A 17035-nucleotide genomic window follows, 5' to 3' on the forward strand; every position below is an offset into this window, starting at 1 on the left:
TTGATGGCTATCAGATGAACGTTGTGAGACCGCAATAGACTTTTATTTTTATATACCATATTTAAAAAGAAAACAAACCACGCCCTGCCGGGGTTTAGCGCAGAAACCTCCCCAGGAATATTCTCGACATCTTCCCAAAGTTTCATGGCGATAGTGTGAACGGTGTCACCGTAATTCACTTTTATTATTTTTACTAGGCATGCTGCCCAGCTTCGCTTAGGCTTTCGAAAACATTGAGAATTTGAATGCTTAATTAATTCGCCCATATAAGGCGCCGGTCAGTCGAGGTCAGTTTTGACCCCCTCATAGTAGACTTTTTGGTCAACCGGCCCCCGTGTTCTGTCGCCCCAAGGCAAGATCCTGTCAAATTTGAAGCGCCTGCGACGCCGGGAAGTGTCCTATCGGGCACCCGACAACTTAGCTTTATAGATCATCTAGATCTAGATCTAGAATCTCTAGATCTATATGATCTAGAATCTCTAGATCTAGATTATCTAGAATATCTAGATCAATATCTAGATCTAGAATCTCTAGATCTAGAATCCAAATAGATAAAATAATTTTTTTTAAGTTTAGGCCGAGAAAATCGTATTGTATACATTTCATAGCGTACATAGCTCTAAATCATATTTGAATGAAATAGTTCATTTCTTTTTATTCTAAACTCGGAAGATGACGTCATCAGTTTCGTGCTCTTATTTTAGTGTAAACAATAAGTGACGTCATTGTTAAATGCTTTCTTGTCCCCAAGTTTAAACACTTTTCCGGTTGCATAAATAATACTGTTTCTCTACATTCGAATACTCCTTTATTTTTTATTTTTCTTCTTTAAATAAAATTGTGGTTAATCATTTAAAACATCTAACATATTATTTTCAACAAAAGTCCGTATAAAGGTATCCATATATCGCTGCCGATTCTGACGTGATGTCCGGCGAAAATATTTTGCGGACAGACAGAGAGAGAGAGAGAGAGAGAGGTGCGAACGTGGGGTTTTATATATTAGGATATTCCGTATATAGAGAAAAATCGCACCCTCCCGTGGCGCCGCCCTTGCGAAATTAAAAATGATTTTTTTTTTTACAGAACCCTTCCCCAGAGTGTTCTTATGAGCTCACCAAAGTTTGATGGCGATGGAATGAATGGTGGCTACCCAAAATCGACTTTTATTTTTAAATGCCGTATATTGAGAAAAAACAAATCGCGCCCTGCTGGGGCGCCACCCCTGCGAATTTGAATTTTTTTTTTTCATAGAAACCTCCCCAGGAATATTCTCAACAACTTCCTAAAGTTTCATGGCGATGTGATAAGAGGTGTGGTAATGCACAAAAGACACACACACACGCACATACATTGCTTTTTATATATACGAGCCGATCCGTGGCATATCATACGGCGCTATTTCTACTTTTCAGTAATTCATAATTTGTGAATTCGACAGTACCAATGCTGCCACTGAAAATATTTGCTTTAAAACAATATCATTAGAGCGTTAAGGACGATACTACCCCCACCCTCCTTTCCCCCAACCCCTACCATACACCCCCCCCCCCTCTGTGAAAGCAGCCTCCTCTTAGTTACCTCCCCTAAGTTTAAAATTGTTTCAAACTAAATTATCTGCCCCTAATAGCCGTCACTAAACCCGGCTCTACGAATGTAAACATTTAGCAGCGTGAACCACAGCTCACCAGACCATGTAGGGAGCGCGCTTACAGCTTGTTTTCTAGCGTCTCCCAGAAGAGAATTATATATATAGATAGAAAAAAACAAATGCATAGAGTTATAATACTTCAGCATCTTGGAGAATGCAGATTTCAATAAAAAAAATTTAACTGCATAGGTCATGAGGAATCAATCTTTGCTCCTTGCACGCACACGTTGCAGAACTTGACTTATCATAAAACAACCTTCACACGAGTCTGTTTCTTTGGAACATTGTCTAGGGCTAATTCTAAAAATAATCGAGTCCTTACCAATCTAATAGCTTGGCCAATGCAAAATTTTTATATTAGTAAAACATTATAATAGTTACATATTTGGATAGAAGCTGTCAAACTGATTATATATCAGTTTGAATTGTTTAAATCTGATCATAAACAAAGAAGGGTCTTTTAGGCTTAAAAAGCTGGGATAGACCCTATAATAAGAGGAAAAATACTGGGAGGGTATGGACCAAATTTTCAAGTTTTTCACTAAAAGTTGTATAAAAGCAGACTACATCAGTTGATATCATTTTAAGATATATTATAGATTTTTTATGCCAAATCAGATTTTGCTATTTTAAAGAGAGTCCTTTTATTACAAAACCGACTATATAGATTATGATATGAGTACTGTTTCAAACTCTGGTGACTGAAAGTAGTACTTTACGTTATTTCCAGTTTTTCAAAAAGCATACACATTTATTTAAAATTAAATTGATTCCTCTCTGTATTGCCTGTCATGAGCAAAACTTGCAAGTAAAATATGATCACTCCCACCAGAATGTTTTCTTTTAAATCAAGACTCTTTGACATTGCATTTTGATTTAAAATGTGTCTTAAATTTAAATAGATATGTTTAATTCTTGTTAAGATTAATCCTTGTTTTCTTTTATAAAGTACTAATTTTCTGCTTTTTATATACACACTGTTTGGGTTCATTTAGTGCAGAATTCTTTTTTCTACACAATTTCTTTCTATTAAAAAAATGTATAAAAATAATTTATTTCTTTAGTGCAGTTTTTGTCAGTCCCCCTTTAACTTTAAGTGTGCATCTTAATGAAAGTCCATATCCTTGGATATCACATGGCAGATACCTGTGTCTATATCATGGTTAGAAGTGTGAGGGAGGATATATGCAATTCAATAATAATATGCAATAAATAATTGTAAACATGTTTTATACATTCACTGTTATTTTTTCTCTTTTTCATATACTTTCCAATGGAACAGCATCGTCGGTGAGTGTTTTTTCTTTTCTCTTTACTGGCCTTAACATATTTTTTATAATTTAATTAATTTTGCAGCAGAAATTTTTAAACACCCTACATCATATTTTTATGCATGGGTTCGTATGCAGTATGGAAAAAGTCTGGAATTTAGAAAAGATATTCCAGACTTAAAAAGTGTGGAAAATAGATATTTTAAGGTTAGGTTAAAAAAAAGGTTAAAAGAATTTTATTTTGGAAGTAAAACTTTTCTAAGATGTCTGTATTTTTCGACTTATAAATTTGTAGTTTTAGTAGTTGTACTTCAATTTTTTTCTCTGCTACATTGCACAGATCGACACTGTGTATACTATAGGCTTATTCATTGTTTAGATCCAGTTTTTCTTTACCTTGTCCTAACCCTAATCTGATAACATTAGAAGATAATCATTTTGAATGTGCTGGCTATAGCTATCATTATATTGGAAGCACATTATCTGAAATTCTGAAAAGGGTGAGGGCTATCACCCTTTTATAGAATCATTTTTTTTTTCTATTTAGGGAAAATTGTACATCAATATTTTACCATCAACTGAATTTTTTTTAAATGAGTTATTTTCTTTCACCAATCCATTTCTATTTTGCCAAAAGCAAATTTATTTGAAGGACCATAGTATTTATGTATGAAACAGAGCCAAGCGCAGTTCTCTTATTTTATTCAACTTTGTGTACATTTTTGATACACGCAACCGTATAAAAAATCAGTGCACGCCTTTGTCGATTTGACGAGGCCTGCAATGTGCTTGCGGTTAAACAGGCAAGCTCAGCCTTGTTTTACCTGTCCATGCTGAGTTAACTTTTTTAGTTGAAAACAAACCCGCAATGTTGTTAGTTTGACATGTATTACAAATATGTAATGGGTTATTAAATGATTTATGTAGTAATAGTATAAAGCTACGAAAATAATAAGACTGTAAGCCTACTATAATTTGGTTATTGTGATTTATCGAAACGCTTTAAAAATCTGGGAATACTGTGAGGAAATAACTTCACCTGTAAAAAAAAAATTCCACTTCTTTCTATGACAGGCATTTACATCTTTGACTAATGATACCTTAGTTTTATTTATTATTTGCCTATGAGCTGAACAAAAAGACATCTACATGCATGCACAAATAGTCATGGGTTTTATAGGACCAGCTTGATGACTTTTACATTGTAATGACCCTAATCAATTTAATCATCTATCATACAGCTAACAGTTCTAGCAGTACTGACTGAATCCTTCTCCTTTATAGAAAGTAATGTAGTTCTGGATGCCACATTTAACAAAGAGATATAAATAAGTGGGTCTGCCAAACAAAACCTGAATTAATTACAATTTGGCTTTCCTGGAACTGTTCCTGACAAAATATTTAATTATTATTTCTTATTAATTGTAATAGAGAACCAACAAGAGCAGAATATTAAAGAGAATACTATTAAATAAACTGCCTTAAATGACATTCTTGAACTAATGAGTATTAATCTGTCAATTTCTAAAAAGGAAATGTAAGAGTAGTAAAGATGGGGCTTTGTTGGACAAACTACATCAATAGTTAACCTTAGGCCTCCTATGTAATTCATGGCAATGTAAACTCAAGGCTAATACCTAGAGCAAGTTTCACAAGTATGTATAAACATAGTTCAAGGCAAATATCCATCCCTTATGATGTTGACAGAGTGCTAGGACCATATCCATCTTTATTAAGCTATGTATGTGAACAGTTACAACTGCTCTTTAGTAGAAACTTTCCATGTAACTTACTACTTGATACTCTCAGCTGACTAGCCTTGTCTCCTGTGTACAGTTGCACACACCCTGATAATAACTAGAGATATACAAGCAGAGCGCTGTGCTGGGCTGGGTGGTGGTAGCATTTTCCTTGTTTGTGCGTCTCATTGCTGTGAATATTTCCCCATCTCTACAGGATATGGAGCACACAAGCTATCGTCTCCATAACAGTGAAGCAATTCCTGTTGAGACAGGGCTGCCAGCCGTGAACTAATTTCTTCATTAGTATTTTACTCATCATTTTTTTCCTTTGAATTAGCTTGTTCAACCGTGCTGAGCTTACTTCTGCCCATCTAACATTTGATTTCTTTCTAGCGCAAACCTCATATGAATAATAAATACATTTTCAAACCAAACAATAAAAAAAAATAGCAATGATTTAGAGTGCATTGATGATTGAGATTTCTTTCTGTCCACTTTCTGGGTGGGAATATTAAAGAAATGTTTTAAAAATTGATAATTGCTGCTTAGGTTCCATACCCCTGCTGCCTGAGTGTAATTTGCTAATCAGTGCCGGCGTCAGGTTATTTAGCGCCCTAGGCAAACGATTTTTTCCCCGGGCCCCCTATTATATATATAGTATATATAAACAATTTCAATTAGCTTTATCGGCACCCTTATTAGACTATTTAAAGAACAAGCAATAAATAAATACCGGGCCTGGCTGTTTTTGAAAATATTAAATTACCCTAACTCTAAACCTTACCTATATAACATCTAGATTTTTAAAAAAATATTCAACAAGACACGTGCTAATTCTAAACATTATCAACCGTTTCATCGACCTCTCACGTTTTCTTGTGAGCAGGAAGAAAAACTGGCACGGTCGAGGGGTCACTGAGTTCACATTGGTTTAAATAAGATATCGGTAGTGTAGGCCTATAGCATACGTCATACTACTCATAGCAAGAACAATGGACACCAGCGAGAAAAGTCTCAAAGGTAATTGAGAGGTGCATAAATTAATTTAAAAATCTTGCACGGCGTAGTTACAATTAATATGGTTATAAAATCCTGTCTGTCTGGTTTTTTTCGGACCTTACTAAAGATTGGACGTATTTGATGTTTTTAATATTTTCGGTAACTAAATAAAAATTAAAAAAAAAAAGCAAAAACAATTTGGTTTTCACGTGTAATGACGACATAAACAATGGCATCCTGCTATTGGATAGGTCGACATAAATTTTATTGTACACATTGTAAGCTAAAAATAGAAAACTAGGTCATGGGGTTTTAAATTTGCATTGTTATTTAAAAACTTGATCTGCAAAGTTTTGTAAACAAATAGACTCTAGTTATCGATCACTAAGTTACTGTACAGCCAATCAATATTTGTCTTACGAAAGTGAAACATCCGGTTATAACTTAGGCTTGATGAAAATAAATAGAAATGTAGCCTTAAACTCAACAAATTATTTTCAAGTTCTCTGGATTTGCAACTTTTATAGCATTTATTCTAAAAATATAAAATTTCTAAATTAATTTTAGGCTTAAGTTATTATTTTTTTTACGGTCTAAATCTACAAAGCACGTTTTTATTCCATGTCAACAACACTATGGAAGGAATCTCGTCAACTCGCTTGTCTCCATTCCTATTTGAGATTTTCCATTGTTGCCTTAGTCAATTTCATTAAAATAAAAAGTAGCATGTGTAACGTCGCCGATTGTCATCATTACGCTGATGCGTTTTGCGATAATATAAAATTGGTCTTACTTAAATTGTATTAGAACTGTGAAGAAATACTGAAAGCTACGGACAGTATTTATTTATTACAAAAATCTATGCTCTTCTTACGGAAAAAAAAAGTTTTGGGGTAGGCATCCCTGACTCACTAAGAAGAAACTTATTTAGATGATATATATCTATATGCACAACGATCCAGACCGGGAACTCACGTAGGCCTACAAGAAAAACAAAACTATATTAGCTAAACTTAAACCTGGAAGTAAATAATGGTGAGAATTGAATTTAAAAAAAAAATGTTTTGGGCGAAACTGTGTCTTTTGTTTATGGAGTGGGATTTGATTGTGAAGGAGTTGGTAAAAATTGTGTGAGTCACTGGGCTGCTGCCGCCTTAATCCACCACTGTTCTGAATCAATAATCATTCAAAATACTTTTTATTAACCATGATTGCCGCTTGACAGACCAGTCTCAAGTAATGCTTTACCAAATCCTATTGAGTATCGTACTCATTGTATTTCCGCCGGCCTCGCTATGCAGCCATTCCTTCCTGAACTGGTCTGCTCTCTCCGTCGCGTGTCACGTGTAGTTCTGCACGCTCACTGTGGAAAAATCGATTTTCATCTGGTATTCTGGCCACAAGTTGTTATGACATTAATCTTTGTTTATCGACAATTTATTTTCTTCTTCTATCTCATTTATGTAAATGGATTTATTTCAATTTGGCAATAAATATATATATACATTTATATACACACATTTTCGATGTATTGAAACGTATTCATTTTAAAAAACCCCACACTTCGTAGTATCGATACCGCCCACTTAGAATGAGCACAACATGTGTACTGTGTTGAATGAAAGCTTGCTAAATGATAGCGTCTGTAGGAAAACGGCTTTACATTTTGTGAATGAATTTGTTCTAACTTTAAGTTGATCTGTTGATGGATTAGAGTTTATCAGTTTCGTTTATATCCTTGTGTTAATCTGGCCGGAATTTATTCAAGTTTGGACACATTTTCCTTTATTTACATCCTTTCTTGTGTACTCCCGCTAGGCTAGACCGTGGAATGTGCTTTCGTAGTGTCAGTCGGCAGGCTGAGTAGTCACCCTTGTTGCATATTTTAAGGGGGCTGTCCATGCGTGACGTCACACACAACTTGGGGTATTAGGGGGGGGGGGGGGTCTGATCAGCTTTTTCACTAGTGGGAATGGTAGAAGACCTAGAATCTATGTACTATGTAGATCTAGAATTAGAATCTTATATGTGGTGTAAGAAATGGGACACAGTTTTTTTTTTTAAAAGGGGTGGGGGTAGATTTAGACTAGATCTACTCTCTCTATCACTATCATAGATCTAGTCATACTTCTTTAAAATAATAAATTGCCTTCATCTGACCTATTAATTAATTTAATAATAACAGTAGGCCTTATTAGCCTATAGTTATATATAGCCTAGTTATTGTATAGTAGCATTAAATCCCATTTATTAAAAATATATAGTCCTATATACTAGTGTATACTATATAGATCTAACTCTATCTTTTAAAAAAATAGTAGGGCCTAGATCTATATTTAATTCAGTTCAGCAATTGTTTCTTTTATCATTTCTGAGTTGTCGACATTAAATTAGTCCTAGAGAAATAAGAGCAGGAAATGCAAGGGATAACAACTTTTTAAAAAATGTGTTCTAAATCTATCTATCTATCTATATATATAAAAAGCAATGTATGTTTGTGTGTGTGTCCTTTATGCATTACTACACCTCTCATCACATCGCCGTGAAACTTTGGGAAGTTGTTGAGAATATTCCTGGGGAGGTTTCTGTGGAAAAAAAAATTTCAAATTCGCAGGGGTGGCGCCCCGACAGGGCGCGATTTGTTTTTTTCTTTATACGGTATATAAAAATAAAAGTCGATTTTGGTTTGGCATCTTCATCCGATAGCCATGAGACTTTGGGGAGTTCATTATACCACTTTAGGGAAGGGTTCTGTTAAAAAATAATTTTTAATTTCGCAAGGGCGGCGCCACGGGAGGGTCCGATTTTTCTCTATATACGGTATATAAAAATAATAAAAGTGAATTGCAGTGACACCGTTCATCCGATAGGCATGAAACTTTGGGGAGTTCATTATAAAACTCTAGGGAAGGGTTCTGTAAAAAAATCATTTTTAATTTCGCAAGGGCGGCGCCACGGGAGGGTGCGATTTTTCTCTATATATGGTATATTTTTTAAAAAGTCGATTTCGGTGTGACACCGTTATCCGATAGCCATCAGACTTTGGGGGAGTTGATTAGAACAATTCAGGGAAGGGTTCTGAAAAAAAAAATCCTTTTTTAAATTCACAAGGGCGGCGCCACTGGAGGCTGCAATTTTTCTCTATATACGGTTTATAAAAATAAAAGTCTATTTCGGTTTCACATCGTTCATCCGTGTACCATGAAACTTTGGGGGGATGATTAGATCACTTAATACACAGTATATAAAAAATAAAACTCAGATGAGGTTCATCCGAGTGCCATGAAACTTTAGGAAGTAGAATATTTCTGCGAAAAAGAAAACTGAAGTTTCTTATGGGCGGCGCCATATAGGGTACAACTTTCGTCAATACACGGTTTGGCGCCCAGAGTTTTAGAGCGACTATGTTGGCACTTGGCATCCGTTATTCGAGCGTCCTGCATAGCGAGTAAGCGGTACTACTATATTCAGCGGTAAAACTACAACAGTCTTCTAAAAATAACTTTGTAACGCGAGGAAATCCTTCTGTACAGTTTCGTCACTTTGCCAAATATGAAAAAATAACTTTTTGAATATGAGGAGCCTACTGTAGAGTTTCGTCACTTTGCGAATGATGCAATAAGCATCTACTATTAGACAATCCAGTCAGAAATTGAGATCGAGCATCTAATAATAGACCATTAGTAACGCTAGCATATTGCATCAGTCACACTGAAGTTTAAAACATGTCAAATACTTTTTTACGTGCTAAAGAAAAAAATCCTGTTCATTTGTGTCACTTTAGCGAATGATGAAATCTGCATCATTATTAACAAGATGCTATTTGGTACGATTGTGCCTATTACTTTTAAGGAGCCAGTGGTCGTACGCCGCGCCTATGCGGTACCGGTAGTGTAATCGGGGGTTGGGGGCCCTGAGAGCGACCCTGTACGTCTCTGACACATGGGCGGTCACCGAAGTGTGTTCTAACATATTATTTCAGTGAGTGATTAATGTACACTCAAAGTTTTCATGCGGTAGTGTAGGTAAACCCGTGTCCCGATATTTATGATCCAAGCGCAGTCATTGTTTACATTTAAATAACTCAATTTTAGAAAAGACTGTCACGCGTCTAAGAACATATGATTGGTAACGCGTTGGTGAAATCCTTCTAATAAATTTTGTCAAACTTTCTTCTATCCCTGCGGCAACGCGCGGGGGACGGGTACGCTAGTTATCTATAAATCAAAGCTACAATACTCTTTCATATTAGTATTACTGTGCACATGCATTTGCTAACTCTGCCTATGATAATAGATCTGAACCTACATTTAAAGAACTTTGTCAAAGTAGAAACTTTTCCCATCCTCCTTCCCCAAAACTTGAGAATGCTTAACATTAACCTTAAAATGTCACTACTTATGTGGTTTAATTACTTAGTTTATCTGTTAAAGTACTTAAGGAAATGTATTGTTGTGAAGAAGTCATTATTTGAAGCGAAGGACATAAACCTACACTTTTTATATATGGTGCTGCTGTACTGCAAGATCTGTACATTATTTGAAAAGATATATCAAATATATGTTCTACACATTAGTATATAAATAAAAGTCCTCACTACTGTTGGCTCTGTTTATGATTCGAAATAAACTGAACTAAATAGTAGTTTACTTTTTCACATGGATAAAGTTTTTAGCATTTGTAGAATTCAAAATGTTATGCACAATGGATGCTTATGTTAAACAGAAATATTTAGCAGGAGGTGTGATCAGTTATGAATGTTAAAGTTAAAGCATTGAGGAACTTGAACTAGGATCTCTACATGTAAAGCAGAGATACAAGTTAAATTCATTAATGCAGGATTTCTGCATGGACACACTAATTGCCCATGACCTACCTCAAAAGACTGTCCATGTCCCACCACAGTAGTCTGTTCATATCCTACCACAGTAGACTGTCCATATCCTACCACACTAGATTATGAGTGATTTTTTAGTAGATTCAAACAGCATTACATTAGCAACAGCATTTTAGTTTATACTAGACTACCAGTTATTCTTGAATAACCGTGGGTTTCGGGGTCACCCATAAATGATGGCTTGTTTGTTTGACGATTTTTAACTTTTCTCTTTCCACTGTCACACATCTTCACAAAAACCCAGACCCCACATTCAAAAAGATGTCACACCACAGACATGTTTTTGGGCTGTGCATGGGTCTGACTACACTATCCCTTCATATGCTGAGAAGACAAAAACAGGTGTACTTTACTTCACCTGCCCCGTGTCCCTATAGGCAAATTTATCATTCACATAACATGATGTGTCTCCAACCCGTACTACCCGCATGGTAACTATTACACTATCAACTAAGCTAGCTGGGCACTTCTGATTATGTGCATAGTTAGTGGGTGATATACTATATACTTAGATCTAGAGTCAGTGTAAGGATTTTGCTTTGCGCAAATAGGCCCTATTATTTCAAATTAAATTATACCCTATCCCAAATTAGCCAATTCCATAGCTAAACAAAGATTTTATATAAAATAATTAAGGCCTGAAATAGTTTGGTATAGAAACTCATTATTGGCATAGATTCTAGGTCTAGATTGATCTAGATTTCTCTATTTAGACTAGTAGAATCTACGCCTGCTAGTTTTTCCTTAGCTCTAGATAAATTCCTTGTATTCTCCAATTACATGATCTGTAAAGCTAAAAAACAAAGATTTATATCAAATATTTAAAGAATAAAATAGTTAAAAAAAGAAACGCAATTATTTATTGTGTTTTTATTATTGTTTTTATTTTTAGGTAATTATCTGTAGATCTAGAGAAATTTTTTGTTTACTTAAATTAGAAGAACTGTTGAAAATTGATAATAGTTTTGGAGCCTAATACACTAATATAAATAGCAAATAGGTAGCGTTAAAGCTATAGCCAACAGAAAATTTAGCTTTATAATGCGTTAAACTTTTAAATATGATCTTCCATGGAATAATCCATTCTTTTTGTTAAAAAAAATAAATGAATATTGTGACTTCACTATAAATAAAGTAATTGTTCTGAACTTTTATAATAAAAGTAAAAGTGGTGATTCTACTAAGAAATATATCAATAAATTAATTAACATCTTTAAATAAAATTTTGATTTACAGTTTGTTAAAAAAGAACAATATTGTCTACATAAATATGTATTTTACAGCACGCCAAACAGACAAACAAAAAATAAAACAAACTTGAGTTTTAGTAGTATATAGATTAGGGATACATTTAGTGTTAATCTAGGGCTTAGTATGTAATATGTTGGGGCTATGCTAAAGTTGTAGCTAGTAAAAATAGTAGCGATATACTGTAGGTGCGTATTACTTATATATATATATATATATATACATATATATATGCCTATTTAGCAAAATGTATAAATCATACTTTCTAAACAATTACATTTTGTAGGATAATAATTTCTTCACATTGGCTTCTAAATTTTACTAGAAATCATAAAAGTGTGTATGGCTGACATCTCTTTATTTGACTTTGTCTAGTTGACCCCTCTGTAATTTCCTTTATTGTGACTTTTGTGAAACACTTGTTCTGTGCCTTTGGATATGTCTGACCAAATAAGCAATTCGCGGGACCAAGTAACCGGTCCACCACGAGGCCCAGCTCCACCCCTGCCTGAGAAACCACCATCGGTGGCAGAAAGAACTAGACTTCTGCGTTCTAGCTTTAGGAAAGATGATTTAGAAAAACCTAAAGTTCCAGAGAAACCAGATAATCGCACACTTAACGGTCAAAAGCAGGAAGGTGGATCTGTTAATGGTGAGAGATCCCCATCTCCTCCATCCAATTCATCCTTCCATAAAACTGCAGACTCACCCACCTCAACAGATGGCAAGACCTCTACTATTGGTGGACAGCCTGTATGTATTTACTTGTCTTTCTCTTAATATGCATGTTATTTATACTTTAGACATTAGTATAAAATTAGTCCATTAGACTCTATAGATATTTATTGAACTAATTTTATTTTGATAGGTTGTAAAACTATGTACTTAAAAGATATGTATGAGAGGATATCGATGGTCTCGGTCGCAAACCGACTAACTCCGAAAATGTAAATTTTACAGCGGAGACAAAAAACTGATTATTTCATAGTTGATCGCTCTAATACAGTTTTTTAAAATCGATATGTGCGAAGAACCTCTCTGCCGACTATACAGTAGCGTTTTTAAATGGTTTTGTTGATATTTACAAAATTATAGCAGGTTTAAAAGATAGTCGGTTTTGCTCGGTCTAAAACTCACGCTGCCAAACTGTCTATCTCTGCGCTCGCAGACTTAGTTGTTTCGAACCGAGAATTTTGGTCTCAGCCACGTTCATTCGTTTTGTTCAATGAACGTGATTTAGTTATGTTTCTGTTTTTTTTATGCTAGAATTAACACTTTATAATATTTAGACTATAATTTAGGGCTCGTATTTTAATTATTTGAGTTTATTCTACTTTATGGGATTAGTTTAATTTTAGTAGAGATGTTTTAGAATGGCTTTATCTCTTTCGACTGTTTATTCATTATGGCTGTATTTAGCACTATACGTGTTAATTGTTGAAGGTTATGCTTTTTTTATTATGTTTCTATTCTCACAGTTTATTTTACTTAAACTGGTGGGTGCTGCATTTGCAGAATGATAATAGTAATAATACAAACCTTGCTGTCAGATATTATATGAACGAGACATAACACATTAACTATATTAATAATGACTAAAGGTTTACTTATTTCACAAAATGCAACCAAATAAAAATGTGTTTGTTTATTTATTCTTTAAATAAACATCGCACGAAGAAACATTAAAATGGCAATATGTTTATAAAAATGTGTATTTATGACTTGGTTTTAGGTGCTCATATGACAGCTTTTATCTTTTTTTGTGCCCATGTACAACTGGTCAGGGGCTACAGATGAGATCATAAGGCTGCTACCCTAGTTTAGCAGTTGCCAGCTTTCTGCTAATTCACTTTGAAGTAGATAGTAGCATCAACGTTGTACTGTAGTGCACGAATATCTGTCGTATTAAATTCTTAATAGGTCTGACTAGACTGTTGTAAAAGTTGGTGTCTTGTATGGTAAGATTGGTCAGTTGAGGGAGGCTGGTCTATTTCATTGTAAGACTTGTCTGTTGAGAGATTTCTGTCTTTTGCATGTTACAACTGGTATGTTAAGTGAGATTGGTGTCACGTTTAGTAAGATTGGTCAGTTTAGAAATGCTGGTGTCTTGTATGGTAAGATTGGTCAGTTTAGAAATGCTGGTGTCTTGTATGGTAAGATTGGTCAGTTTAGAAATGCTGGTGTCTTGTATGGTAAGATTGGTCAGTTGAGAGAGGCTGATCTGTTGTATGGTAAGACTGGTATGTTGCGAGAAGCTGGTCTGTTGTATGGTAAGATTGGTATGCTGAGAGAGTCTGGTATGTTGTATGGTAAGATTGGTATGTTGAGAGAGGCTGGTATGTTGAGAGAGGTTGGTCTATTGTATAATAATAATGGTCTGTTGAGAGAGGCTGGTCTGTTGAGAGAGGTTGGTCTATTGTATAATAATAATGGTCTGTTGAGAGAGGCTGGTCTGTTGAGAGAGGCTGGTCTGTTGAGAGAGGTTGGTCTATTGTATAATAATAATGGTCTGTTGAGAGAGAGGCTGGTATCTTGAATAAATAAAACTGATTTTTTATTTTGGTCAGTCAGACTGGAATCTTTTGTTTGACTAATAAAATTACATCATTTTGTTACTTGACAGCTTGAGATTGCTAGCTAAGTTTAAATAGCCTTCTCCCTCTGCTGTATGGTAGCATCTGTCAATACAATGTCATATAATGTGATTAAATAATTTCAATTTTGATCTGAAATCTAAACATGTAATACTCATCACTGTAGTAAGCTAATTGCTAAGCTCATGTTTTAATGCGTTATACTTATACATTGAAGCATGCTTATTATTTATTGAACTGAATAGCCATCTCAATAGTTGGCCATTAATATCAAAATTAATCATACAGGCATTTACTAAAGACAACTAAGCATGTTGTTTAACATGTACGCCAAACATTTTGTGACCTACCATATAAACATTTCTTAACACGTAGCTAAACCCTCAATATAAAGCTATTAGTGAATTAACAATAATTAAATTTATAGCACAAGCTTGTGGAAATATAATTCGAATAATATTGTTTTGATTGATCTCTAGATTTAGATTCTAGAATGAAGATCTAGTTTCAAAGCATTGTGTTAGCCTAATGAAAATGTAAACAAATCAGCTTGGTTCTCGAAAATCTACTGGAAATAGGCTAATTTAAACAAACGAGCCGACCCGCGGCATATCATCCGCCGCTATTTAGTTGATTTATTTTCTACTTTTCATTAATTCATAATTTGTGAATTCGACAGTACCAATGCTGCTTTAAAACACTATCAGTAGGTCGTTAAGGACGATACTACCCCCAACTCCTACCCCCCCCCCCCCCGTGACAGCAGCCTCCTCTTATTTACCTCCCCTCAGTTTAAAATCGTTTCAAACTAAATTATCTGCCCCTAATAGCCGTCACTAAACCCGGCTCTACGATTGCAAACATCTAGCGTGAACCACAGCTCGCCAGACCATGTGGGGGTGGTAGGGATATGCTTAGAGAGGAAGAGGGGGGACTGCAAGGCGCGCTTACAGCTTGGTGTTTTCTAGCGTCTCCAAGAAGAGCATTATATATATAGATATGATATAGTTAAACAAATACTCTATGTTTATTATTTTTTCAAATGATAAAATATAATAGAATAGATGAAATTAATCAAATATTCTTACCAATAATAAGTAATTTGACTGCTGTGGTGTAAAATTGTGTGATTGCAGCGTGCGACTGCGTTTCCGATCAAAGGTGTACTGACAAATATAGCGATGTTCGTTTTGCGCCGAGATTTTTAGCGCTAGAAATAATAGGCGGTTTGTTCAAATTATTATATCTAGATAATCATTCTACAGATTTCTATAATATTTTCAGGAATTATGGGGAATGATACTGGCTTTTGATTTATGTAAAAAACAGAAAATTGAATTTATTTGAGTTAGACGGTTTGCGACCGAGACCATCGATATGTAGCAAACTAATGTCATTGAAATGCATAAAGGATATTTAAAACATTTTTAAAAAACGGATTCACTTAAGTATGAACTTCAAATATGTGCCAATCAGCTTGTTAACTGGGCAAAATTGAACAAAATGAAAATTCACTCCGATAAAACCAGACTTTCTTCCAGACTTTTTTTCTGCTGGGGGGGGGGGGGGGGACGACGACACAATGGTAAAAGTATACATTTTCTTTATAAATTCCATTTCGTTCGGGAGGAGGGGGCGGTTGATTCAGAAACGCCATCGTCTTCCATCCACCCTAATACACATTACTATAAAAATACAAACATTAAACAGGTTAACAGTTACAAATGCTTAGGGTTGATAACAGATCACAACCTCATCTGGCCCGACAATATTCATCTTCTAAAAATGTCCCTATTAAAATAATAAAGCTTCTTTTGAACTAGCTAGCAAGGATACAAATTACGTTGACTGTTAATTAAAGAATAAAAGAGCAGGTTGGTTTTTTATGAATGAAGCATTTATTGAATCATAAGTTGGATTATGGTACTATTGCGTGGAGCGGTAGATTCATAAACAAACAGCGACCTCTATAATTAGGTATGTCAAGCTGCCGTAAAAAAAACGAATTTTTCGCCCGCGTCGCCCAAATATAGTAGCTTTTCTTTTCATAGTTTCGATAATAAAAAGGGCTCGTATAGTAATAAGCTTGGTACCATTAAAAAGTAGATTTTAAGCCCTCTAATTATGTGTAATTTTTATAGTTGTTGATATTAAACAATATATCTCATTTACCAATTGATAACTATTACCGAGATGATTTTTCGACGGCAGTCGAGTAACGGATTTTGACCCATCTCTCATTTAACTCGCGGGCCTTTTTTGACCGTTCAACATATTTCTTTACAAATACCTGTAAAATTTTCAGAATTGAATAAGCCTTTAGTTGGATATTAAACAAATAATAATCATTAAAAAAGTTTTTAAAAACCCACGTTTTCTGATTGAACTAAAAAGTAGAAAATAAATGCTATACATCACAATAATGCAAACGATCACTCTACTATAAGCGACGAAAAACGTGGGGCGCCGAAGTAAAAGTTATATTACTATTGATTAGATAATACTATTGACTTTTATTAGGGAGCTTGTAGAGAGTCAACAGTATTAGAAACTGTAAGAAAATCACGGCGCCCCACGTTTTTCATCGCTTATAGTAGAGTGATCGCTTGCATTATTGTGATGTATAGCATTTA

At 34.7% G+C, this 17035-nt stretch overlaps 1 protein-coding gene across 11 annotated transcripts in view; it reads left to right on the forward strand.

Annotated features, from left to right (window-relative positions):
- Positions 1-2934: 2934 nt before the first annotated feature.
- LOC131927224 (septin-7) overlaps positions 2935-17035 on the forward strand; it is a 61040-nt gene continuing 46939 nt past the window's right edge. For 3 of the 11 annotated variants that reach the window (XM_059282969.1, XM_059282972.1, XM_059282974.1), the window contains exons 1-2: positions 7265-7430; positions 12134-12561. In XM_059282969.1, coding sequence (XP_059138952.1) covers positions 12247-12561 — 315 coding nt within the window. In that variant the 5' untranslated portion in view covers positions 7265-7430; positions 12134-12246. Of the gene's footprint in view, positions 2942-7083; positions 7127-7264; positions 7431-12133; positions 12562-17035 lie in introns of those variants that run through there. The other 8 variants (XM_059282975.1, XM_059282976.1, XM_059282977.1 and 5 more) reach the window with 6 other exon arrangements.

The sequence above is a fragment of the Physella acuta genome, unplaced genomic scaffold (genome assembly GCF_028476545.2).
Source record: "Physella acuta isolate Inbredline_101_S28 unplaced genomic scaffold, ASM2847654v3 ptg001384l, whole genome shotgun sequence".
Classification (NCBI taxonomy): domain Eukaryota; kingdom Metazoa; phylum Mollusca; class Gastropoda; family Physidae; genus Physella; species Physella acuta.